The sequence below is a fragment of the Suncus etruscus genome, chromosome 8 (genome assembly GCF_024139225.1).
Source record: "Suncus etruscus isolate mSunEtr1 chromosome 8, mSunEtr1.pri.cur, whole genome shotgun sequence".
Taxonomy (NCBI): domain Eukaryota; kingdom Metazoa; phylum Chordata; class Mammalia; order Eulipotyphla; family Soricidae; genus Suncus; species Suncus etruscus.
In genome coordinates this window covers 61,610,221-61,634,736 of record NC_064855.1, presented here as the reverse complement: position 1 = coordinate 61,634,736, position 24,516 = coordinate 61,610,221, and the positions used below count along the sequence as shown (strand labels likewise).

The window sequence follows — 24,516 nt, the reverse complement described above, 5'->3', positions numbered from 1 at the left end:
TTGTAAGACTTCATAATAGGGATTTAATGCAAGGAAGGGCTCTTAGAGTTGGAGTACCTACTGTGGCTTTACAACCAACTTTGCCACTTGAGTGGGAGAGGGCTGTGGGGCAAAAGACTGACAGGAAATGACCAGGAGGGAAAGAAGAGAGTCATGATCCAGTTTACTTAAAAAAAGAACTTTTTTTTTTATTTTTGAGTGGAGCTGTCAGGAATTAAAGTAATACTAGGTAGGGGAAGCAGTAAACAGCCAGTTAGCAAGAATGGGAAGAACTGATGAAAACCGAACTTCACAGACTCATGAGACAATATTGGTTTGTGCATATATGCGCACGTGTGTTTAAATTTTAGGCACCATGGTTTACAGTACTGTTATTGATAACGTTTCATGCTTAACATATTCTAGCACTGCACCTTCCACCAAAGTGTTCACTTCTTTCTACCTTTGCCCCAGTGTCCCCTCTTTTGATTCCACCAACCTTCCCGTGCTAAGCTTAGTTTTAAAGATGTGTACCATGGCTTTCACAGGCCAGGTTTTGAGATGGCTACCAGCTTATAACTAGGCCTGGATCACTGACTGAGAAAATGGTTACTCAGACAAAGATAGAGAAGATGTTGAAGTTGGACTTAATGTCAGATGACTGTTTTCTTTAGCAGAACACAAGGTCTGCTTTAGGTCCTCAAGGAGCTCAGTATCTTTCTTCAACTGCTGTTGCTTTTCTTTATATTGAGAGTTTATTCTCTATTTCTGTAGGAAGAAAAAATGAGATGATTATCATTTCTTTTTAATTCGAAAGCAGAAGAATATTAAGACATCAGTTTTCTTTAGAATGCCTATATAAATTTTCTGGAACCATAAAAAGGCTAAATCAGGACTCCTTTTTTGTTGTATCTCAGTTTGATTTAATCTGATTCTTACATAATTCCAATTAGTGTTTTCTCTATAGTCTTATTCCTCTAAAATAGTATATTGTAATTGCAAGCTTAGCCAACCATCCTGGTTGGCCTAGGTTTGATCCCCACTATGGTTTACCAAGCATTGCCAGGAATGATCCCTAAGCACAGATCCAGGAATAAATTTTGAGCATGACCAAGTGTGCCCCACCACCCCCCAAAAAAAAGAAAAGGAAATTGGGGGGAAACGTGTATATTGAGTTATTATTCCCTATGGAGAAACCCCACTATCCTATACCATTTGCAGGACAGGAAAGAAGAGTGTGAGGTACATATTTTTGCAGCTTAGGGTGGGGAAGCTTTTGCACCAAATTTATTTGAACTTTCAGCCCTTTACCTGCTGAATGTACAGTGTTGCAGCCCTAAGAGAAGTCATATCAGACTCACAAATAAGTGCAAGTTAGTCTGTTTTAGAGAACTCTTAAACAATAATGAAGGTGTCTTTTTTTTTTTTAATAAGTCTCATCTTTACCTCCCATTGTTTTTTCCTCCAATCACTTTTTGGCTGCCCTTGCTCCTTGTTCTTCCTGAAGAACTTTAAGAATCAGTCTGGGGGCCGGCAAGGTGGCACTAGAGGTAAGGTGGCTGCCTTGCAAGCGCCAGCCAAGGAAGGACCGCAGTTCGATCCCCCGGCGTCCCATATGGTCCCCCCAAGCCAGGAGCAATTTCTGAGCGCTTAGCCAGCAGTAACCCCTGAGCATCAAATGGGTGGCCCAAAAAAAAAAAAAAAATCAGTCTGGCAGACAAGTTTCCCTCTGTTAGCTGTTCTGGCTGGGAGAATGAAGCAGGTTTGGATTCCCATTCTTTGGGGGATACCACAGGATGGGTGAAACCAAGTACTCCAGGGCTTTTCGTAGGTCCCACATCTGTAGCAGGTCAGCCCCTGAAGAGGTTGACTGATGGTGGGATGGAGAATGAGGCCCTTTTCTTCCAGCTCGGAGCACGCGTCTGCCACCCTGTCTAGCCCACGGTTCTGAGGTGAAACGGCGGGTAAACAGCTCGCAGACAATCAGGCTCGTGGAAATATTTGCTTTATTCGGATGGACAAAACTGAAGTCCAAAGACTCAGATTCAGTTCCAGCCAGCCAAAAGCTCCCGGCCTTCCACAGACTCCTGTTTTTATACTCCAGAATCAGGTCCCACCCAATGGTGGGATCAGATACCAACCAATGGTGAAAGCAGAATCAGGTCCTACCCTAGGGTGGGGGCAGAATGCCAGGTCACACCCTAGGGTAGGGCACAATCACCTAATCAGTTTAGGGTGAGCAACATAGTAATCCCCCAAAATATTTACATACACAACAACATCCAGCATGACCAGGCCCAAAGCCTGATGCCCACAGTTAATCCCCCAGTTTGCAATTCTTTAAAGTTATGTATTTTCTTTTTATTTATTTATTTTTTTATTTGAACACCTTGATTACATACATGATTGTGTTTGGGTTTCAGTCATGTAAAGAACACCACCCATCACCAGTGCAACATTCCCATCACCAATGTCCCAAATATCCCTCCTCCCCACCCGACCCCCGCCTGTACTCTAAACAGGCTCTCCATTTCCCTCATACATTCTCAATATTAGGACAGTTCAAAATCTAGTTATTTTTCTAACTAAACTCATCACTCATTGTGGTGAGCTTCCTGAGGTGAGCTGGAACTTCCAGCTCTTTTCTCTTTTGTGTCTGAAAATTATTATTGCAAGAATGTCTTTTCATTTTTCTTAAATGAGTGAGACCATTCTGCGTTTCTCTCTCTCTCTCTCTCTCTCTCTCTCTCTCTCTCTCTCTCTCTCTCTCTCTCTCTCTCTGACTTATTTCACTCAGCATAATAGATTCTGTGTACATCCATGTATAGGAAAATTTCATGACTTCATCTCTCCTGACAGCTGCATAATATCCCATTGTGTATATGTACCCCAGTTTCTTTAGCCATTCGTCTCTTGAAGGGCATCTGGGTTGTTTCTAGAGTCTTGCTATAATAAGTAGTGCTGCAATGAATATAGGTGTAAGGAAGAGGTTTTTGTATTGTATTTTTGTGTTCCTAGGGTATATTCCTAGGAGTGGTATAGCTGGATCGTATGGGAGCTCGATTTCCAGTTTTTGGAGGAATCTCCATATCGCTTTCCATAAAGGTTGAACTAGACAGCATTCCCACCAGCAGTGGATAAGAGTTCCTTTCTCTCCACATCCCCGCCAACACTGCTTGTTCTCATTCTTTGTGATGTGTGCCATTCTCTGTGGTGTGAGGTGGTATCTCATCGTTGTTTTGATTTGCATCTCCCTGATGATTAGTGATGTGGAGCATTTTTTTCATGTGTCTTTTGACCATTTGTATTTCTTCTTTGTCAAAGTGTCTGTTCATTTCTTCTCCCCATTTTTTGATGGGATTAGATGTTTTTTTCTTGTAAAGTTCTGTCAGTGCCTTGTATATTTTGGAGATTAGCCCCTTATCTGATGGGTATTGGGTGAATAGTTTCTCCCACTCAGTGGGTGGCTCTTGTATCCTGGGCACTATTTCCTTTGAGGTGCAGAAGCTTCTCAGTTTAATATATTCCCACCTGTTAATCTCTGCTTTCACTTGCTTCGAGAGTGCAGTTTCCTCCTTGAATATGCCTGGAGTCTCAATGTCCTGGAGTGTTTTGCCTATGTGTTGTTCTATATATCTTATGGTTTTGGGTCTGATATCGAGGTCTTTAATCCATTTGGATTTTACCTTCGTACATGATGTTAGCTGGGGGTCTAAGTTCAATTTTTTGCAAGTGGCTATCTAGTTGTACCAACACCACTTGTTGAAGAGGCTTTCCCTGCTCTATTTAGGATTTCCTGCTCCCTTATCAAATATTAGGTGATTGTATGTCTGGGAAACATTTTCTGAGTATTCAAGCCTATTCCACTGATCTGAGGCCCTGTCCTTATTCCAGTAGCATGCTGTTTTGATGACTATTGCTTTGTAGTAAAGTTTAAAGTTGGGGAAAGTAATTCCTCCCATATTCTTTTTCCCAATGATTGATTAAGCTATTCTAGGGTGTTTATTGTTCAAAACGAATTTTAAAAGTGCCTGATCCACATCTTTGAAGAATGTCATGGGTATCTTTAAAGGGATAGCATTAAATATGTATAATGCCTTGGGGAGTATTGCCATTTTGATGATGTTAATCCTGCCAATCTATGAGCAGGGTATGCATTTCCATTTCCGCGTGTCCTCTCTTATTTCTTGGAGCAGAGTTTTTATAGTTTTCTTTGTATAGGTCCTTCACATTTTTAGTCAAGTTGATTCCAAGATATTTGAGTTTGTGTGGCACTATTGTGAATGGGGTTGTTTTCTTAATGTCCATTTCTTCCTTATTACTATTGGTGTATAGAAAGGTCATTGTTTTAGTGTGTTAATTTTGTAGCCTGCCACCTTGCTATATGAGTCTATTTTTCTAGAAGCTTTTTGGTAGAGTCTTTAGGGTTTTCTAAGTAGAGTATCATGTCATCTGCAAACAGTGAGAGCTTGACTTCTTCCTTTCCTATCTGGATTCCCTTGATATCTTTTTCTTGCCTAATCACTATAGCAAGTAATTCCAGTGCTATGTTGAATAGGAGTGGTGAGAGAGGACAGCCTTGTCTTGTGCCAGAATTTAGAGGGAAGGCTTTTAGTTTTTCTCCATTGAGGATAATATTTGCCACTGGCTTGTGGTAGATGGCCTTAACTATATTGAGAAAGGTTCCTTCCATTCCCATCTTGCTGAGAGTTTTGATCAAGAATGGGTGTTGGACCTTATCAAATGTTTTCTCTGCATCCATTGATATGATCATGTAGTTTTTATTTTTCTTGTTTTTGATGTTGTGTATTATGTTGATAGATTTACGGATGTTAAACCATCCTTGAGTTCCTGGAATGAAACCTACTTGATCATAGTGGATGATCATCTTAATGAGGCATTGAATCCTATTTGCCAGGATTTTGTTGAGGATCTTTGCATCTGCATTCATCAGCAATATTGGTCTGTAATTTTCTTTTTTCTTTTTTTTTTTTTTTTTGGTTTTTTGGGCCACACCCGGTGACGCTCAGGGGTTACTCCTGGCTATGCACTCAGAAGTCGCTCCTGGCTTGGGGGACCATATGGGATGTCGGGGGATCGAACCGCGGTCCGTCCTAGGCCAGCGCAGGCAAGGCAGGCACCTTACCTCCAGCGCCACCGCCCGGCCCCGTAATTTTCTTTTTTCATAGCATCTCTGTCTGGTTTAGGTATCAGGGTGATGTTGGCTTCATAAAAGCTATTTGTTTCCGTTTGTTCAATTTCATGAAAGAGTTTTGCCAAGATTGGTAGTAGTTCCTCTTGGAAAGTTTGAAAGAATTCATTAGTGAATCCATCTGGGCCTGGGCTTTTGTTTTTGGGCAGACATTTGATTACCGTTTTAATTTAGTCAATGGTGATGGGGGTGTTTAGATATGGTACATCCTCTTCCTTCAACTGTGGAAGATTATAAGAGTCCAAGAATTTATCCATTCCTTCCAGGTTCTCATTTTTAGTGGCGTAGAGTTTCTCAAAGTAGTTTCTGATAACCCTTTGAATCTCTGTCATATCAGTAGTGATCTCTCCTTTTTCATTCCTAATACGAGTTATCAAGTTTCTCTCTCTCTCTTTCTTTGTTAGGTTTGCCAGTGGTCTATCAATCTTGTTTATTTTTTCAAAGAACCAACTTCTGCTTTCGTTGATCTTTCGGATTGTTTTTTGGGTTTCTACTTCATTGATTTCTGCTCTCAGCTTTGTTATTTCCTTCTGTCTTTTTGTTGAGCACTTTCCAGTTCTATTAGCTGTGTCATTAAGCTACTCAGGTAAGCTCCTTCTTTCTTCCTGATGTGTGCTTGCAAAGCTATAAATTTTCCTCTCAGTACTGCTTTTGCTGTGTCCCATAAGTTCTTATAGTTAGTCTTTATTGTCATTTGTTTCCAGGAACCTTTTGACTTCCTCCTTGATTTCATCTCGGACCCACTGGTTATTGAGTATGAGGCTGTTTAACTTCCAGGTGTTAAAGTTTTTCTTCTGAGTCCCTTTGGAATTCACAAATAATTTTAGAGCCTGTGGTCAGCGAAGGTAGTCTGCAAAATTTCTATCCTCTTGATATTATGGAGGTATGTTTTATGTGCTAGCATGTAGTCTATCCTGGAGAATGTCCCATGTACATTGGAGAAGAATGTGTATCCAGGTTTCTGGGGATGGAGTGTCCTATATATATCCACTAGGCCTCTTTCTTCCATTTCTCTCCTCAGGTCTAGTATATTCTTGTTGGGTTTCAGTCAGATTGACCTATCCAGTGTTGACAAAGCCATGTTGAGGTCCCCCACAAATATTGTGTTGTTATTGATATTATTTTTCAGATTTGTCAATAGTTGTAATAAATATTTTGCTGGCCCCTCATTAAGTGCATATATGTTTAGAAGAGTTATTTCTTCCTGCTCTACATACCCCTTGAGTAATATAAAATGTGTATCTTTGTCCCTTACAACCTTCCTGAGTATAAATTTTGCATTATCTGATATTAGTATGACCACTCCAGCCTTTTTATGGGTGTTGTTTGCTTGGATACTTTTTCTCCGGCCTTTTATTTTGAGTCTATGTTTGTTCTGACTATTCAGGTGCTTTTCTTGTAGGCAGCAGAAGGTTGGATTGAGTTTTTTGATCCATTTAGCCACTCTGTGTCTCTTAACTGGTGCATTTAGTCCATTGACATTGAGAGAAAGAATTGTCCTGGGATTTAATGCCATCTTTATATCAAAATTTGGTGTGTCTTTTGGTTAGTCTTGTCTTAAATTAGGTCTTTCAGTTTTTCTCTTAAGACTGGTTTTGAGTCTGTAAAGTTTCTGAGCTGTTTTTTGTCTGTGAAACCATGTATTCTTCCGTCAAACTGGAAAGTGAGTTTTCCTGGGTACAGTATTCTAGGTGAAGCATTCATTTCATTCAGTCTTGTCACAATATCCCACCAGTGCTTTCTGGCTTTGAGTGTTTCTGGTGACAGGTCTGCTGTAAATTTCAAGGATGCTTGCTTGAACGTAATTTCCCCTTTTGATCTTGCTGTTTTCAGAATTCTGTCTCTATCTGTGGGATTTGTCATTGTGACTAGGATGTGTCTTGGATAGTTTTTCTGGGGTCTCTTTTGGTTGGTACTCTTCGAGCATGCAGAATTTGATCACATATATTCTTTACCTCTGGAAGTTTTTCTTTAATGATGTTCTTGATCGTTGATTCTTCCTGGAAATTTTCTTCCTGCGTCTCTGGGACTCTAATGATTCTTAAGTTGTTTCTGTTGATCTTATCATAGACTTCTGTTTTCATCTGTTCCCATTCTTTGACTAAGTTTTCCATTGTCTGTTCACTTGCTTTAAGTTTTTTTTCCAATCTCTCCTGCTGTATGGAATTGTTATGTATCTCATCTTCCACAGCACCAAGTCTATTCTCAGCTTCTATTCTCAGAGCTTATCCATTTTGTCATTCACTTCGTTATTGACTTTTTCAGGCCTGTTAGTTGACATGTTATTTCAGTTTGGAGTTTTGTGATTTCTGTCTTCATATTTTCTTGGTTCTTTTTAGTGTTCTGTTCATCTCGATCCATGGTTTCTTTGAGTTCGTTGAGTATCTTCCATATTGCTAGTCTAAAGTCCTTATCTGAGAGGTTGATTAGTTGGTTGGTCATTATCTGGTCATCAGAATTGTCATCTTCATTTTCTATGTCTGATGCTGGCCTGCGTTGTTTTCCCATTGTCACACTTGTATTGTGGGTTTTTCTACATGTTGTGGTGGTATTCATTGGCTATATGATGCAGGCAGCACACTCCTCTGGCTCTGCCCTTTCTGGATGGGCTGACTTGCCTCTAAGGGAGGGGAGTCTTCCATGGATGAAGCCTCACACAGGATCAAATCTTAGGCCCGAGCACGCAGCAGAGAAGACAGTCCAGAGAGAAATGCTTGCTTCTGTGATCCAGCACAGATCTTAGTGTGATTTTTTTCTTCTTGTTGCGATGGTGTTCTTTTCTTAGAAAGAGTGCATGGCTGCGTAGCGAAGCGGAGCCAAAGTGCTCTGCTGGAGCCTCTTTTCGGCCCACTCCCAAGAGGTTCACGCAAGAGGACAGTAGACAGACACACACAGGCAGCTCTCAGTTTTTCACAGTCGGGCCCCACTGGGCAGGCCTAGTTTTCACTTGCTCGCTGGGCAGCTTCAGAATGCAGTATTTTGGGGGTTCACTTCCCAGGACTCTGAGGAGAGCTTCAAGAATTCAGGAAAGACAGAGAAGCACAGGACAGGGCTCCCTTCAGGTCCTCAGTTTCCTCAGAAGAAGCACAGCAGGGCAGAGACTCTGCAGGTAGAACAATCAGCACTCTGCCTGGCAACCCCCACAGCCAGCCATTTCTTACTCACTCACTCGCTTGCTGGGTAGCTTCAGAATGTAGTTTTTTTGGGGTTTGCTTCCCTGGGCTCTGAGGAGAGCTTCAAGAATTCAGGAAAGACAGAGAAACACAGGACAGGTCTTCCTTCAGGTCCTCAGTTTCCTCAGAAGAAGCACAGCAGGGCAGAGACTCTGCAGGTAGAGCAATCAGCACTCTGCCTGGCAACCCCCACAGCCAGCCATTTCTTCTGCAAACAAGTTCTTATCCCACTCTGCTCGGCCCCGCACTTAGCTGCTCCAGTTATGTATTTTCTTCTGTATTTGAGGATTCACGCTGTTAACATGACCATTTTAATTTAAAAATATTTTTTTTTTTTTTTTTGGTTTTTGGGTCACACCCGGCATTGCTCAGGGGTTACTCCTGGCTGTCTGCTCAGAAATAGCTCCTGGCAGGCACGGGGGACCATATGGGACACCGGGATTCGAACCAACCACCTTTGGTCCTGGATCGGCCATTTGCAAGGCAAACGCCACTGTGCTATCTCTCCGGGCCCAATTTAAAAATAATTTAAAAAGAAACAGAAGAGGAGAAACAAATATGAAAGAATAGAGGCCAGGAGCCAAGAGATCCCAGGTGCATTGGTAGTCTTAAAAAGGACACTTTAAAAAACATTTTAAATCCAAGCTAAAGGCAACAACAATAGAATCAAGAAACCCAGACTTTAACAATTAAACTTAAAATGGGCCTGTTATACTGGCAGGCTGGGTGAAGGTGGTGGTATGGGATGCACTTAGAGAACATTGGTGAAAGGAACATTAGTGGGCACTGGTGGTGGGTTTGGCCCTGATTCAATGTACTTCTGAAACATCTATTAGGACTTTATAAAATCACAATGGTTTCCATAAAATGTTTTTTTAAATAAACAAAATAACACTAAATAAAATAGAAATCATTTTAATGAAACAATGGCCACTAAAGACCATTAAAATTATTATTTTTTTGGTTTTTGGGCCCGGTGATGCTCATGGGTTACTCCTGGCTATGTGCTCAGAAATCACTCCTGCCTTGGGGGATCATATGGGACACCGGGGGATCGAACCGTGGTCTGTCATAGGCAGGCGTGTGCAAGGTAGACAAACACCTCACGCTTGAGCCACCGCTCCAGCCCCCACTAAAGTTATTTTAATACATCAAAAGTATATAAAATATTAATGAACTTTACTGCTTTATTTATATGTCATATACCTGCTTGAAATTTTACAAATGAATCTGAGAACAATCTGCAGTCAAAAAGCGAAGTCTCGATTTCTTCATATTCTGGGGGAAGAAAAACATTTAGTTTTAATTTAAATGCTGCAGGGGATTGAGTGGTAGTACAGTGGTGAGGTGTTTGCCTTGCACTTGGTCAACCCAGGACAGACTTGTTTCCTTTCCCAGCATCACATATGTTTCCCAAGCCTGCCAGGAACTATTTCTGAGTGCAGAGCCAGGAATAACTCCTGAGAGCCACCGGGTGTTACCCAACCCTCCCCTACCCCCACCTGAAAATGTCTGCTGCAGAGCTTCCATGTTAGCACAATGGTGGCCCCTAGGAACTTTTGAGCAATGAAAATTTGTAGCATCAAATTTGTAGAGTCCAAACTTCAGGGGGTTGAGACCCTGCTAAATATCAGAGCCTTTTGACAAGATGAAGTTTGACAAGTACTTAGTCTATGAATAAATCAATGAAAGAATACAGCTGAGGATCGGAGTAAGGGTAAGGCATTTGCCAACCTGGGTTCAATCCCCAGCATCCTGTATGATCCCGAGCTTGCCAGAAGTGATTTCTGAGCACAGAACCAGAAGTAATCCCTGAGCACCACTGGGTGTGGCCGCAAAAAAAAATGCAGATGAAATGTTCTGCATTTCATCTTTTGATTTTGCTCTATGGGAAATATCCCTTTTGGAGCCAAGGCATAGGCCAGAGAGATGGTACTGTATTGAAGCACTTGCCTTGGGTCAGAGCTCTAGTACAGTAAGTAAAGCACTTATTTTACATGCTTCCAACCTCCATTTGATCCCAGGCATCCTATATGGTCCCCTGAGGCCAAAGCCAGGTGTAATCCCTGAGTATTGCCAGGGGTGGCCCTAAACCAAAACCAAACCAAAAACAAAAAAGCACTTGCTTTGCATGCAGGTGGCCCTTTGATCCCTGGCCCTGAATATGGACCCTTTAAGCCTTTCACAAGCAAATCCCAAAAGTGCACTTCTGCTTTTGGCTTTGTTTTCATTTTTGTGCAGGCTTGTGAGAAATCTACATAGAAAGTTGGCCATTTCAGTACCTGATTCTGAAGCAGTCTCATCCATTAGTCTTTTTTGAATAAAATGCAGCTTGTCTAATATTTCTTCAAACAAGTGATCAAGAAGACCTGCCTTCTTACATTTCTTAAGAAAATCAGCTTTGACATCTAAGAAAAACATATTAGAGAAAATGGTATGTTTTTAGGATAATTACCATTAATCAATTTATAACTTATTCAGATTTTGTCTGTGTGGATTGTAAATAAGGCCGGTGAAGTCTCGGATCCCAGGTAAGCTTACAGCTTCAAAAATTGTCCAAGAGCCATTTCTGTGAGAATAACTACAATAAGCTTTTATTTTACGTGGGGATAATGTGTCTCAGCCAATCAGGTTAGGAGGAAAACAGGAGAAGTAGAAAAAATAGGTTCCATTCAGGTAATGAGAAAAAGCAGGATCCAATCAGGTTAGGGAGAAAACAAGGTTAAGTGCTCTGTTTAAAGGAAGAACAGGATGTGGAATATATCTAGGGAGAAAAACAAGATGTTTGCTCTGTGTGGATGAGCATAATAATTGCAAAAATAGGGGGCCAGAGTAGGGGGCACAGCGGTAGGGCGTGGCCAGCCATGGATGAACATGGGTTGGACCCCCGTATCCATATGGTCCCCTGAGCCTGCCAGAAGTGATTTCTGAGAGCAAAGCCAAGGAGTAACCCATGAGCGCCACTGGGTGTGGCCCAATGCCCCCCAAATTATAAAAATATATATAGAACTGGAGCAATGGTACAGCAGGTAGGGTGCTTGCTTTGCATGAGGCCAACCCAGGTTTGATCCCAGCATCCCTTATGTTCCCCTGTGCAAAGCTAAGAGTGATCCCCTAAGCACAGAATGGTATAACTCCCAAAAACAAAAACAAAAATAATACTTAAAAAACAAAGAGGGATACAACTTTAAAAGCCACCATTTTTTAAGTCATTGATGTCATAGACAAAACTTATCTTTCACCTGTGCGTCTGTCATCCTCTTCCCCTTTATTTGTTTTAGAACTCTTTCTGTCATTACTGCAGGTGACTAAAAGAAGAAAGAAAAAAAAAAAAGCAAGATTTTTTTTGTTTGTTCGTTTTGGTTTTTGGACCACACCTGGTGACGATCAGGGGTTATTCCTGGCTATGTGCTCAGAAATCACTCTGGCTTGGGGGGCCAGATGGGAGTTGGCGTGCACAAGGCAGACACTTTACGCCCTGTACCACAGCTTTGGCCCCAGATTTTTGTTTTTGTTTTTGGGTCACACCTGTCGGTGCTCAGAGTTTATTCCTGGCTTTGTGCTCAGAAATGCTCCTGGCAGGCTCAGGGGACTATATGGATTGCTGGGAATCGAACCTGGGTCCGTCCCAGGTTGGCCTCATGCAAGGCAAACATCTATTGCTGTGCTTTAATGCTGGCCCCAAAAAGCAAGATTTTTATATTGACTTTACTGACATTTCATATTGCATAAAATGTAGCCCAGACTTTTGCTTATAATTTAGAGATGGGCCTGAAGTGACAATCTTGCTTCCTATTTGGGTGTAAAGACTAAATGTATTTTTCTCTGAACAAGAGTGCTTCCCATATTGAGGTGAAGAGTACACAGGGCTTATTTAGTCTGTGAGCTGGTTTGACCACACAGTGATTGTCCCGCCCCTACAAAATAGCTGACTTGCAAAATACTTTTCCTGCAAACATTTTCATGCATTTATGCATTATATGATCTAGAAAATTAGCTACAGATGAGGTCAGATGGGTAATATAATTGGGAAATATGTGGCAGTTGAGGATACACCTCTGAGCCTCTGAAGACCATAAGCAACCCGTGGGTAGAGTCTGTAATTTGGTTTAAGGGAATGTTCTACCCAATTTCCAACATCGAGGTGCTGGAGAGAGAGACAGTACAGTGAGTAGGGCATTTGCCAGCATGCAGCTGTTGCAGGTTTGATCCCTGCATCCATTTGATCCCCCAAGTCCCACCAGGAGTAATTCTTAGTGTAGAGCCAGAAGTATCTCCTGAGCACTGCCAGGTAGGACCCCCCCCCAAAAAAAATTACAACTTCTTGTTAATACTCATCTCAGTATGGTCCTTTTACATTTTACCTGAAATTCAGAAGGTTAAAAAAAGATCTAAGAGGGGCCGGAGCGATTGCACTTGGCGTGCCTTGCACTTGGCCAACACATGACTGTTTCTGGTTCAATTCCTGGCATCTCATATGGTCCCCTGACCCTGCCAGGAGTGATTTCTGAGCTTGGAGGCAGGAGTAACCCCTGAGCACTGCTGGATGTGACCCAAAAACAAAATAAAACAACAAAAACAAAAGATCTTAGAAGAAACATAGCTAAAATAAAATTTAGTCAAATTACCTGTATTTGAATGCACCTCTTACTTTTTCTTTTTCTTTTCATTCCTGAAAATTTAGTGGAAAATATGTCATGAAGAAACTGAAGTTCAAAGGAAATGACTGATGCTTGACCACATAAAATAAAATATGTTTATATGCCTACAGTTATTTCAAAGATAAAAGTTAAGTCTAGAGGGCCCAGAGAGATAGCACAGTGGCGTTCGCCTGCAAACAGCCGTTCCAGGACCAAAGGTGGTTGGTTCAAATCCCGGTGTTCCATATGGTCCCCCGTGCCTGCCAGGAGCTATTTCTGAGCAGACAGCCAGGAGTAACCCCTGAGCACTGCCGGGTGTGACCCAAAAACCAAAAAAAAAAAAAAAGTTAAGTCTAGAGAGTACAAAATGTAAAGGTGCCTAGCCTATAAATGTGGTCCTGACCAGGTTTTGAATCATGACATCACTATGGTCCCCTGGACACTGAACAGAGCAGAAGTGGTCCCTGAGCAGAGCAAGGTGTGACCACATCTCAAGAAGAAAGTAGAATTAATAAAAAGTCCATTTTAAAATGTAAAAATAACTTATTAAAAATACGAAAAAATTGTTTCCAAAAAAAAACAACCCCAAAAAATACCAAAAAATTGTAGTTGAGTACAAAAACTTGGCATATGGGGCTGGAGTGATAGCACAGTGGGTAAGGCCTTGCATGCAGCCAACCTAGATTCAATCCCAGAATCCCATATGGTTCCCCATCCCACAAGGAGTGATTCCTGAATTCAGAACCAGGAGTAATAGCCTAAGCATTGTCAGGTGTGGCCCCAAAATGAAAGAAAAAAATGGGCAAATGGAGAACCCTCTGGGGAGTAATAGAAAAACTGAGTCACTGGAACACAAATAGAAATGATGAAAAGAAAGGACGATTCACTGTTTCACCCATCAAAGGCAAAGTCAAACAAATTTTCATCTAATAGACTGGAAATTAAGATGTTTAATTTAGAATTTCCAAGGATAAAGGTAATGATGTATTGCTGATGCAGTCTCTGTAGACGATAACCTGCTAGTTACTGCAGTTTCAATATTTATAATCTTTTGTTTGTTTGTTTCCTGGTGACACTCAGGAGTTACTCCTGGCTATGTGCTTAGAAATTGCCCCTGGCTTGGGGGACCATATGGGATGCTGGGGGATCAAACCATGGTCCTTCCTAGGTTAGCGTATGCAAGGCAAATGCCCTACCGCCTGCGCCACTGTTCCGGCCCCTCAGTTTTTATAATCTTTTTTTTAATATTTATAATCTTGATCCAGAACTAACTTATAGAAAGTTTTCTCTGTTGTTGCCTAAAGGCAGAAAAATGAATGGAAGGAAATGGTAACTTTTCAGTAATAGGCAAACTGGGAATAAATTAGATTTCCATCATGAAGAGATCAATTGTAATTCAACTATAGAGCTGAATATTATATGCCAGTAGTTTTCAACCGTTTTTACATCTACAGATCAGTGAAAATAAATATTTTCTCAGATTAATGAGAAAAGCCCAATGATTTGTAAAAAGAATTTATCAGTGTCACCCCAGGCCCAAGCAGGCGGACCCCTACAGTTTTTTTCCCTTTGTTTTTTGGGCCACACCCAGCGGCACTTGGGCTACTCCTGGTTCTGAGCTCAGAAATTGCCCCTGGCAGGCTCAGGGGACCATCCGGGATGGCGGGGATCGGACCTGGGTTGGTCCTGGGTCTGCCATGTGCAAAGCAAATGCCTACCACTGGGCTATCACTCTGGCCCCTGGACCCCTACAGTTTTTCAGCAGGAGAGTCTCTGGAGCACCTAATTCTGAGCACCAGCTGGAGCTCACACTGCCCCTTACACAGTAAGAACTGTCCCTCTGAACCCAGGTGACATCTTGCTGTTCTTCCCTGTCCTGAGGAATGGGCAATGAACCAGTCAATGACAACTTTCCATATTTCTACATCTGCCAGTAGTTTACTTCTATACAGGCAATTCTTTTGTGTGATGGGTGTGGGGAGAGAGGTCAGTTCCCAATCAGTGCTCAGGGAATGAAGGTGCTCTGGCATCACTTAGCTAACCTGTTCAGAGCTTAAAGGCAAGGGTCTAAGGATATGGTGCTACTAAGGCCCTTAGCCATGCTTGAGCCACTCCTGGCCATGCTCGATTCACACTCAGTGGTGCTCAGAGTCTCCAGGACCACACCAAGCAATGCTCAGGATGCTTCCAGGAATCTTGTGGTGCCAGATTTTGAACCAACCTTTTGGGCCACACCTGGCAGTGCTCAGGAGTTACTCTTGGCTCTGTGCTCAAAATTGCTCCTGGTAGGCTCAGGGGGACCATATGGGATGCCAGGAATCAAACTCGGGTCTGTCCTGGGTTAGCCGCATGCAAAGCAAACACCCTACCACTGTGCTATCCCTCCGGCCCCTAAGAGCACTTTTAAGTCATTATTTGGGGGGGGGGGGGCACGGTTATCAGGGCTTAATCCTGGTTCTGAACTCAGTGATCACTGAGGGTTTGAGGGATCTAATGTGGTACCAGCCCTAAGCCATTATTTTTATTTGAATAATCACAATTTAAGCGTGACTTTCTCCTCTTGATTGTTTTTTGGGGAAAGTTAGATATGTATTATAGAAATAAGTATTATAACAAAAAAAAGCTAAAAATTAAAAATAATTTATCGGGGGTTGGTGCGGTGGTGCTAGAGGTCAGGTGTCTGCCTTGCCAGCGCTAGCCTAGGATGGACTGTGGTTCGATCCCCCGGTGTCCCGTATAGTCCCCCAAGCCAGGAGCAACTTCTTTTTTTTTTTTTTTTTTGGTTTTTGGGCCACATCCGGCAGTGCTTAGGGGTTACTCCTGGCTGTCTGCTCAGAAATAGCTCCTGGCAGGCACGGGGGACCATATGGGACACCGGGATTTGAACCAACCACCTTTGGTGCTGGATTGGCTGCTTGCAAAGCAAACGCCGCTATGCTATCTCTCCGGGCCCCAGGAGCAACCTCTGAGCACATAGCTAGGAGTAACCCCTGAGCGTTACCAGGTGTGGCCCAAAAACCAAAAAAAAAATAATAATAATAATAATAATAGTAATAATAATTTATCAGTGTAACAGTATTACTGCATGCTCCAGGTATATGATATATAAGTGTTAATAATCTTTTTGGTCCAGGAATTCAAAAATCACTGATATTTGCAGTGAAATATTTTTGCAGCCTTCTTGTTTGGGGGCCACACACAGCATTGCTTAGGGCGTATTCCTGGCTCTGTGTTTGAGAGATTTTATGCTGTGCTAGGGATAGAACTAGGGCCAGTTGTATGCAGCAAGTACTATACTTACAATCTCTCTGGCCCCTTTATGCAGGTTTTAAAAAAGCTTGTATGTTTGCCTTGCATGGTTCAATCCTCAGCCTGGTTCAAGCTCAAACTCCACATAATGTCCCCTGAGCACCATCAGGAACAATTCCCTAGTACAGGAATAAGTTTTGAACATCAATCCTTTTTTTTTTTCTTTTTGGTTTTTGGGCCACCCCAGGTGACGCTCAAGGGTTACTCCTGGTTATGTACTCAGAAATTGCTCCTTGGTCGGTCCTAGGTCAGCGTGTGCACTCAAGCCCCAACATCAATTTTTTTAATGCACATATAATGCATGAGACTAACCAGAGACCAGAACCATTGCAGATCTGGTGAGAATACACAGCCCCTCTGGCTTCACAATGAGGACATTCACAGGTAGAGACAAACTAGAATCTCATTTAACTTCAACTGTCATGCTAATAATGGATTCTGCACTTCATTTTCATTTCGAATTGTTTGCCAGTGCATATTTCATCAACTATAAGTTAGACACTCTTTTAGAAAAAAAGGAAGAAATCACAAAAGTCAAATATCTTTTTTGGGGGGGCCACACCTGGTGACGCTCATGGGTTAGTCCTGGTTGTGCACTCAGAAATCGCTCCCGGCTTGGGGGACCATATGGAACACCAGGGGATCGAACCGCCAGATGTGTGCAAGGCAAATGCCCTACTGTTGCGCCACTACTCCAGCTCCCAAAGATTTTGGTTTTTTAACTAGGTCTTGGTTGTGGTATCTGAGAATGGACGATATCAGACAGGTGGAGCATAGCTGGGGACACAAAGAGAAGTTAGTCCGCTAGAGTACCCACAAACTGACTATTTTACATGTAAAGTTGTAATTCGAAGTTTGTAATTCAGCAAGGCTAGTCAATCAATTTTTCCTGTCACAATCACATGTTTGCCTTTCTTTAAACTCCTGTGGTAGTAAATTTTAGAGCCTTACCTTCTTGCGGTTCTCTGACAGGAGGAGCATGTTGGTGACAAAGTACTCTAAAAACATGCAATTTTAAAAATTGGTTCAATATTCTTTTTTTTTTGTTTTTGTTTTTGTTTTTTGTTTTTGGGCCACACCCGGCTGTGTTCAGGGGTTACTCCTGGCTCTCTGCTCAGAAATAGCTCCTGGCAGGCACAGGGGACCATATGGGACACCGGGATTCGAACCAACCACCTTTGGTCCTGGATCGGCTGTTTGCAAGGCAAACGCCGCTGTGCTATCTCTCTCCGGGCCCTGGTTCAGTATTCTTATTTATACTTTTAAACCTTGTGCCTAGCTTCTTGTAATTTCAAAGGAAACTAACCTGTTTTTCTTGGTGCCTTCACCCTTATTATTTGTTAAAGAACAATGCTGCTCAGGCCTGTATAAGGCGTTACTCACATCTGCTGGCTCTTCTGTGCTCTTGATGCACTTGGAAAGGCAGTTTGCACTGTGAAGCAGCCAGTGGTGGCTGAATATCAATGCTAGTCTATACAGAGTGGCCAGTGAATTTTACTACATAAAGGCACTTAAAGATTAGACAACACACATTTCCATTTGACTACATAAGTTCTGATATTCACAAACAACACAAACTTGCACCAAGGTTTGTAGGAAGGGTAGAGTGGGATTTGTGGAGGGGATTTTATTTCTATTGTCTTATGGTGGTCAGGGATAGAATGCAGGGTAGGGCCTCATTAATGCAGGACCTTGTAATAGATCTTACAAAAATTATATTAAGAAATAAATTTTTGTTTTGTTTTGGAGCCACATACCTGTTGGTGCTTAGGGCTTGGTTCTAGCCTTGTGCTAAGAGATCATTCCTAGGGGGCCGGGCAGTGGCGCTGGAGGTAAGGTGCCTGCCTTGCCTGCGCTAGCCTAGGACGGACCGCGGTTCGATCCCCCGGCGTCCCATATGGTCCCCCAAGAAGCCAGGAGCAACTTCTGAGCGCATAGCCAGGAGTAACCCCTGAGCGTCACAGGGTGTGGCCCAAAAAAAAAAACAAAAAAAAAAAAAAAAGAGATCATTCCTAGTGGGGCTCAAAGGACTATATGGAGTGCTAGAATTGAATCTGGGGATGGCCTTGTAAAAGACACTATTGCCCTAGTCACTAAGAAATATATTCTTATAACACTTATACTGTCATTTGAACATTTGACCCCTTTGGACCCCCAAACCAGGAGCAATTTCTGTGTGTATATACATACACACACTTATATATACTAATCACGGAAATTCAAAATATTGAAGGGACTGAGGAGAGAGCTCAAAACCAAAATTAAGGTGGTTTTGTTGTTGTTGTTGTTGTTCCTGTGACATTTATGGATAGTGTGAAATCAGATAGCCCTCAAACCACATTCTTCCTTAGGAATTGTTTGCATAAAATTAGTTTTAAAATATCCTTGTCTGACTCTGATAAGTTCAGTTTCCTTTCTTAGTTCAGTTCCTGAATGTGGTTTTTAAATGATTATAGTCAATACTTATAAGTTCCTTGGGATTCAACAGTCAAGAAAACTGCATTGTCTTTCTTGGCACAGAAAAAGTGGTAATTCTTTTTTTTTTTAATTTTTTATTTTTAAGTATGAGAACAATGATGCAAAGAGGACAAGGTAAAGTTACAGTGAAAGAACAATCGCCCATAAACAGAGTTCTCAGAAGAAATCCCCTTGCTGACGCCTAAATATTGAACTTACAGTCAAAAAAACATTAGGAAAAATAAGGCAGAACCCATGTACAATTACTTTGTCCACAAGTCCCCAGATTGTAGTACATTATAACATTTCTTAGCAGTACACAAAGCAACATAAAGCCATGAGATTTATGTGACTCTTTAACTTTGAAGGCATAGTATTTTTATATATTCATGCACATACATATTAGTTTAAGTTAACATCAAAAGTTTAAGAGGTTTTTTTTAAGGGTTAGTCAAAAGGGCACAGTAAAAACGGTGTTAGAGTGGCAAATATTGTTTGCATAGGCCCACAGAAATATGGGGGTCATAGAAAGGAATAGCCTTGGTCTAAATACAAGGAGACCCTACCCCTGAAGTTTCCTGGCATAAGACCAACTCTAGGCTCCAGGCAAACTAGTTTTTCAATCCAAGTCATTGTCTGTAGTGCCAGTACAGTTTTATTTTTCACGCAGTCCTATTGTTGGCATCAGGTTTCTGTATTAAAGATCCTGGAATCTGCACATCCTACATTGAAGTCAGGCTGGTGTGGAGTATCCTCTAGTTTCACCTCACATTTAAGGGGCAATACAGCAAGCCCTGTCCAGTAAGGAGGTCATTGTTCTTGTTAAGTCTTTTCAGTGTTAAGGGAAGTCTCTTTTGAGTAGATCGATGTCAGAGTAGCTGTAGGGTCTTCCCTGGTAGAGGATTGCCTCCAGGTGATGTTATAGACAACCTTGGATGTTTTGTAGATGTCTTCTCTAGATCAGGGGTGAATGAAGAATGCCCATTCTTCTGAGGCCTGTGCCAGGTCTTTATGTCAATGTTCAGGGTGTAAGGTCCCATTGCATTACAAGATTTGTGTGTTCCCATCTCTATTAGATAAGAACTTATTGGTATGTATAGTATTTTCCCGTTTTAGTGTGCCTAAGCAAACAATAAATAGAGCCACGTGGCGTTATCAGAGTATATGGGGGCATACAAACACGTCCAACAATACCCATGACTTGGTTCAAACATAAGCATTAAACTGAGGGATTCTTTCACACCAAATTCCATATTGAGCAGTTCACAAAGAGAAGATAAAAAGGGGGGGGGATTGTCACTGTATAAGAAAATATTCAGCAAAAGTTATAGCCGTCAAAGAAAACACCCATAATGGGGCCGGGCGGTGGCGCTAAAGGTAAGGTGCCTGCCTTGCCTGCGCTAGCCTTGGACGGACCGCGGTTCGATCCCCCGGTGTCCCATATGGTCCCCCAAGCCAGGAGCAACTTCTGAGCACATAGCCAGGAGTAACCCCTGAGCGTCACCGGGTGTGGCCCAAAAACCAAAAAAAAAAAAAAAAAAAAGAAAACACCCATAAAATGTTGAAAAGACATACGTGTCCTTTTTATGCCTTTTGGAATAGTTGGGTGGGTGTTAACTCCAGGGCACCACTTTGGTCTGTGACTTAGGACTCTACAGTACTTAAGTTAGAAAGGATAAATGAGGAGTAGATGATAGGGGTTAAGGAAGTTAAAGAGAAAAATGATCTTTTGTAGGGGTGTGAAAAAGGGCAGAGTACAAAATGGACATTTTGCATACATAGAAACATAATTCAATGATAGTGAGTACTATTAATGTATCTTGTGCAAGTGGGGGTGCTAGCCCCGCGTGATTTTGAAAATATAGACTGAAAAGAGATTACCAGTGGATAATGGATAATGGGGGAAAGCCTAGGGTACCTTCAAGCTCCGCCAAGGGACCCAACTCACCAGCTTGCCCAGGCATGTGGCCCGGGGAAGCCCTGGAGATCTGGAGCAAGGCAGCAGAGGGGTGCTGGGGTTACCCAAGTCCCGCACCCCCCTATGCCTAGTTAAGAAGGCCTCCGGCATGGCGGAGGCCTGCCGAACCCCATGCTGCTAGGCTCCAGGCTCCCAGGAAGGAGAGAGAACCTTCATGAAGCTGGGAGGCCAGAAGTTCAGGGCCAAAAGTGGTAATTCTTGGCACAGCCTTTTACATCACATCCCCTGGTGGCTCCCTTTTTACGGCAAAAAGTGCATTTCTACAAAAAAAAAAAAGAGAGAGATTTTTACAAAGTAAGCACCTGTTTTTCATCATCTCTGTTTAAATTTAAAGCTATCATTAAATGTTACTTTGAAGTCAGCAGTCCTAGTAGGTTATTAAACACCTTAGGTATTTATTTTGAAATTGTTTTGATATTTAAGCAAAATTTCAGCTAACAAGAATGCTTTGCATAGACTCTTATAATTATCTGATTGAAGGCAGAATTTCCCCTCCCCTTTAAAAATAGGTGCTGGGGACTGGAGTTAGTTTAGTGATTAGAGCACTTACTGTCCAACTTGAGTTCAATCCTTGCATCCCCTAGGATCCCCTGAGCACCTCCAGGAGTAATCCCCGAGTATCTTAGTGTGGTCCCAGAATTGAATTTTGTTTTGTTTGGGGGCACACCAAGCAGCATTCAGGGGTTACTCCTGGCTCTGTGCTCAGAAATTGCTCCTGGTGGGACCGGAGAGATAGCACAGAGGCAGGGCATTTGCCTTGTATGCAGCCAACACAGGACGGACCCGGGTTCAATCCCTGGCATCCCATATAGTCCCCTGAGCCTTCCAGGAGAGATTTCTGAGCACAGAATCAGGAGTAACCCCTGAGCACCACTGGGTGTGGCACCAAAACAAAACAAAAAACTAATAAAAATAGGGACCATTTTAGGTAGTGCTAGTAGGACTGATGTCACTCCTGGCAGAGCTCATCAGGCAAGTGTCAACATTGTTCAGAGGGGCCGGGCGGTGGCGCTAGAGGTAAGGTGCCTGCCTTGCCTACGCTAGCCTAGGACAGACCGCGGTTCGATCCCCCGGCGTCCCATATGGTCCCCCAAGCCAGGAGCGACTTCTGAGTGCATAGCCAGGAGTAACCCCTGAGCGTCACCGGGTGTGGCCCAAAAACCAAAAAAAAAAAAAAAAAACATTGTTCAGAGTTTATAGAATTTATAGCTGGCAGAGTTTGGCATCATGTAGTGCCAGGATTGAACCCAGGGCCTTTTCAAAGTATGTGCTTTGCCTATCTCTAACCACTTTATTACCTCCTCCATCCAAAGCAAAACCATATAAATATTTTCATCCCTTAAAGGTATTTTGGGGGGGGCCACAACTGGTGACACTCAGGGATTACTCCTGGCTATGCGCTCAAAAATCGCTCCTGGCTTGGGGGAACCATATGAGACAAAACCCAGGTCTGTCCTAGATCAGCATCATGCAAGGCAAACGCTCTACCGCTGCACCATCACTCCAGCTCCCCTTAAGACAAACTAATCAAAAACAAAACAAAACAAAAAAGACAAACTGATCATCTCAGTAAAGGGGTTCTTCCAGGGCATACCTAAGGTTTTAGGGGGGCTCAGCCAACCAGATGTATCCTCAGAATTTCCTGGTGGGTAGAACTAATTTAACCCCCCATGGGGTTCCTCAAAAGGCCTGCTATGGACACCTTTTTCCCTTGCATGGATGGTTGAGGAATTTCCAAAGAGATGCTTGGCATTACATTTTCAGTAAGTATTTGGCTACTCTCCTTTGTAAATATCAGGCAAAATTATGGCCTCTATCGAATAATTTGGCTCAGAAATTCCAACACCAAAGATTATTTGAGAACCCCTTTTCTGGATAATAGCCTGCCCTAAAAGCAAAGACAATACTTTTTCTCTCCTTTTCAAATATGTCCTTTGCAGCTGCATTTTCTGGTAATCAAGGGCGTAACCAGAATGCAGATCCTGGCTATTGACTATTGACCCTCCTTTAGAAAAAGGGAAACTCATTTTGGGGGATTTGGCTCCTCCCTTTACTTAACCTCTAAAATAATAGAATCCAGCCCAGGAAAATCAAGTTTCTAGATATTTCCTACTTCCTCCTAATGCTGATTTTGCATTTGAAGTAAGCTTGCAAAGAGTTGCCTTGAGTTGTAACCTTCTCTTTTGTAACCTAGAATTTTTACAGTCACACCCATAGTTTAGGTATTGTTACTGTTGTACTATGCTTTGTGATTATAATTCTTTACCTCTGGCTAATTTTACCCCTATAAATTCCCCTGCTCAAAAAATTAAACTTGTCACACTCCTGCTAGAAACGTGTTGACCTCACATTCTCTGTGTGGTTTCATTTATTTCATATTTCTCCGTATGCCGGTCTGAGCAACCCACTCTCCCTGAAGTGGATTCACTGAAATCGCACTGGCGCTGCAAGACAGAAGCCGCTTGCAGCAGGGTTCAGTTACAGACAAGTGAGTTTTGGATAAGAGGAGTTCTTAGAAGTGCCATTACAAGCTCCTGCTATTAAGACTAGACTATCTATTATGATATGGTATGATATATGATAGAGATGTGACAAGTAATAGTAGCTGATTATAATCCAACTATTAATCAAATGTAACTTTTGTAACTGTTATAAATAGATGCTTAAGATGCTCCTGGTGCTGCGGTTTTTGCCTTTGCCCCCACTGCCCCCTCCCCTTGTCTGCTACCCCCTTCCACCCTGGAATTTCCCCAAGCCTTGAGCAGGTCAACATGAACTTTAAGCAGGATAAGTAGGATGTTCCCATCACAATACACCGACCACAAACACCTGGCAGATGCACAACCCATGTCAGCAATTTTATTCAAACTTAAAGAATGAGGCTGGTCTGATGGCAGTGGTTTATCAGAACTTATTAACGTTAGTATCACAAAAGTTGGTATATAGGGTATATGGAGGTAAGGTGTTTGCCTTTCATGCAGGAGGTCATCGGTTCAAATCCTGGCCTCCCATATGGTCCCCTGTGCCTGCCAGGAGCAATTTCTGAGCCTGGAGCCAGGAATAACCCTGGAGCACTGCCAGGTGTGACCCCAAACACACACACACACACACACACACACACACATACACACACACACAAAGTTGGTATATAATTCCCCCCCCCACTGCTCAATTTGACTGGCTTTAAGAAAAGAAATAAAAACTTAAAGAATGAAAATACCAGCCAGAGAACACCCCACTTAGGGGGGAGCCTGCCATAATTGGAGTGGAAGATGAACAGACTGTCAGCTTGGACACTGTTTAAATCTACTAGAGACTGGTGCATTCTACAAACCCTGATTTCCATGCCAACCCTCCCCTTAAGATCCCTTAGGCTATATATGATGCCTCCCCAAGTTGTTTGGGGCCTCTGGTTCTCAGTCTGCATGACAAATCCAGTCGCCCCAGCTAGCTGGAATTAATAAACCTGCTTTGCTATTTGCATCCCTTTTGAATTTGGAGTCTTCAATTGAGGCGGTGGGCTTCCACGGACCCTAACACTGAAAGTGCCATTAAGATCTGTGGGACATGGGACCAGAGCAATGGTGCAGCGGTAGAAAGGTTGCCTTGCATGTGGGTGACCCAGGACGGACTTCAGTTCAATCCCTGGCACCTCATTCCCCAAGCCAGAAGCAATTTCTGAGCACATAGCCAGGAGTAACCCCTGAGCGTCACCGGGTGTGGCCACCCCAAAAATCTGTGGGACTGGAACATTGTATGATTGAAACT

The 24,516-nt window shown here is 42.5% G+C and overlaps 1 protein-coding gene across 1 annotated transcript in view; it reads right to left on the bottom strand.

Annotated features, from left to right (window-relative positions):
• Positions 1–525: 525 nt before the first annotated feature.
• PHF11 (PHD finger protein 11) overlaps positions 526–24,516 on the bottom strand; it is a 41,710-nt gene continuing 17,719 nt past the window's right edge. Inside the window, 8 exon segments of the mRNA XM_049778479.1 lie at positions 526–747; positions 3,894–3,898; positions 9,571–9,642; positions 10,647–10,772; positions 14,757–14,880; positions 17,697–17,784; positions 18,777–18,851; positions 20,950–21,008. Coding sequence (XP_049634436.1) covers positions 589–747; positions 3,894–3,898; positions 9,571–9,642; positions 10,647–10,772; positions 14,757–14,880; positions 17,697–17,784; positions 18,777–18,851; positions 20,950–21,008 — 708 coding nt within the window. The 3' untranslated portion in view covers positions 526–588.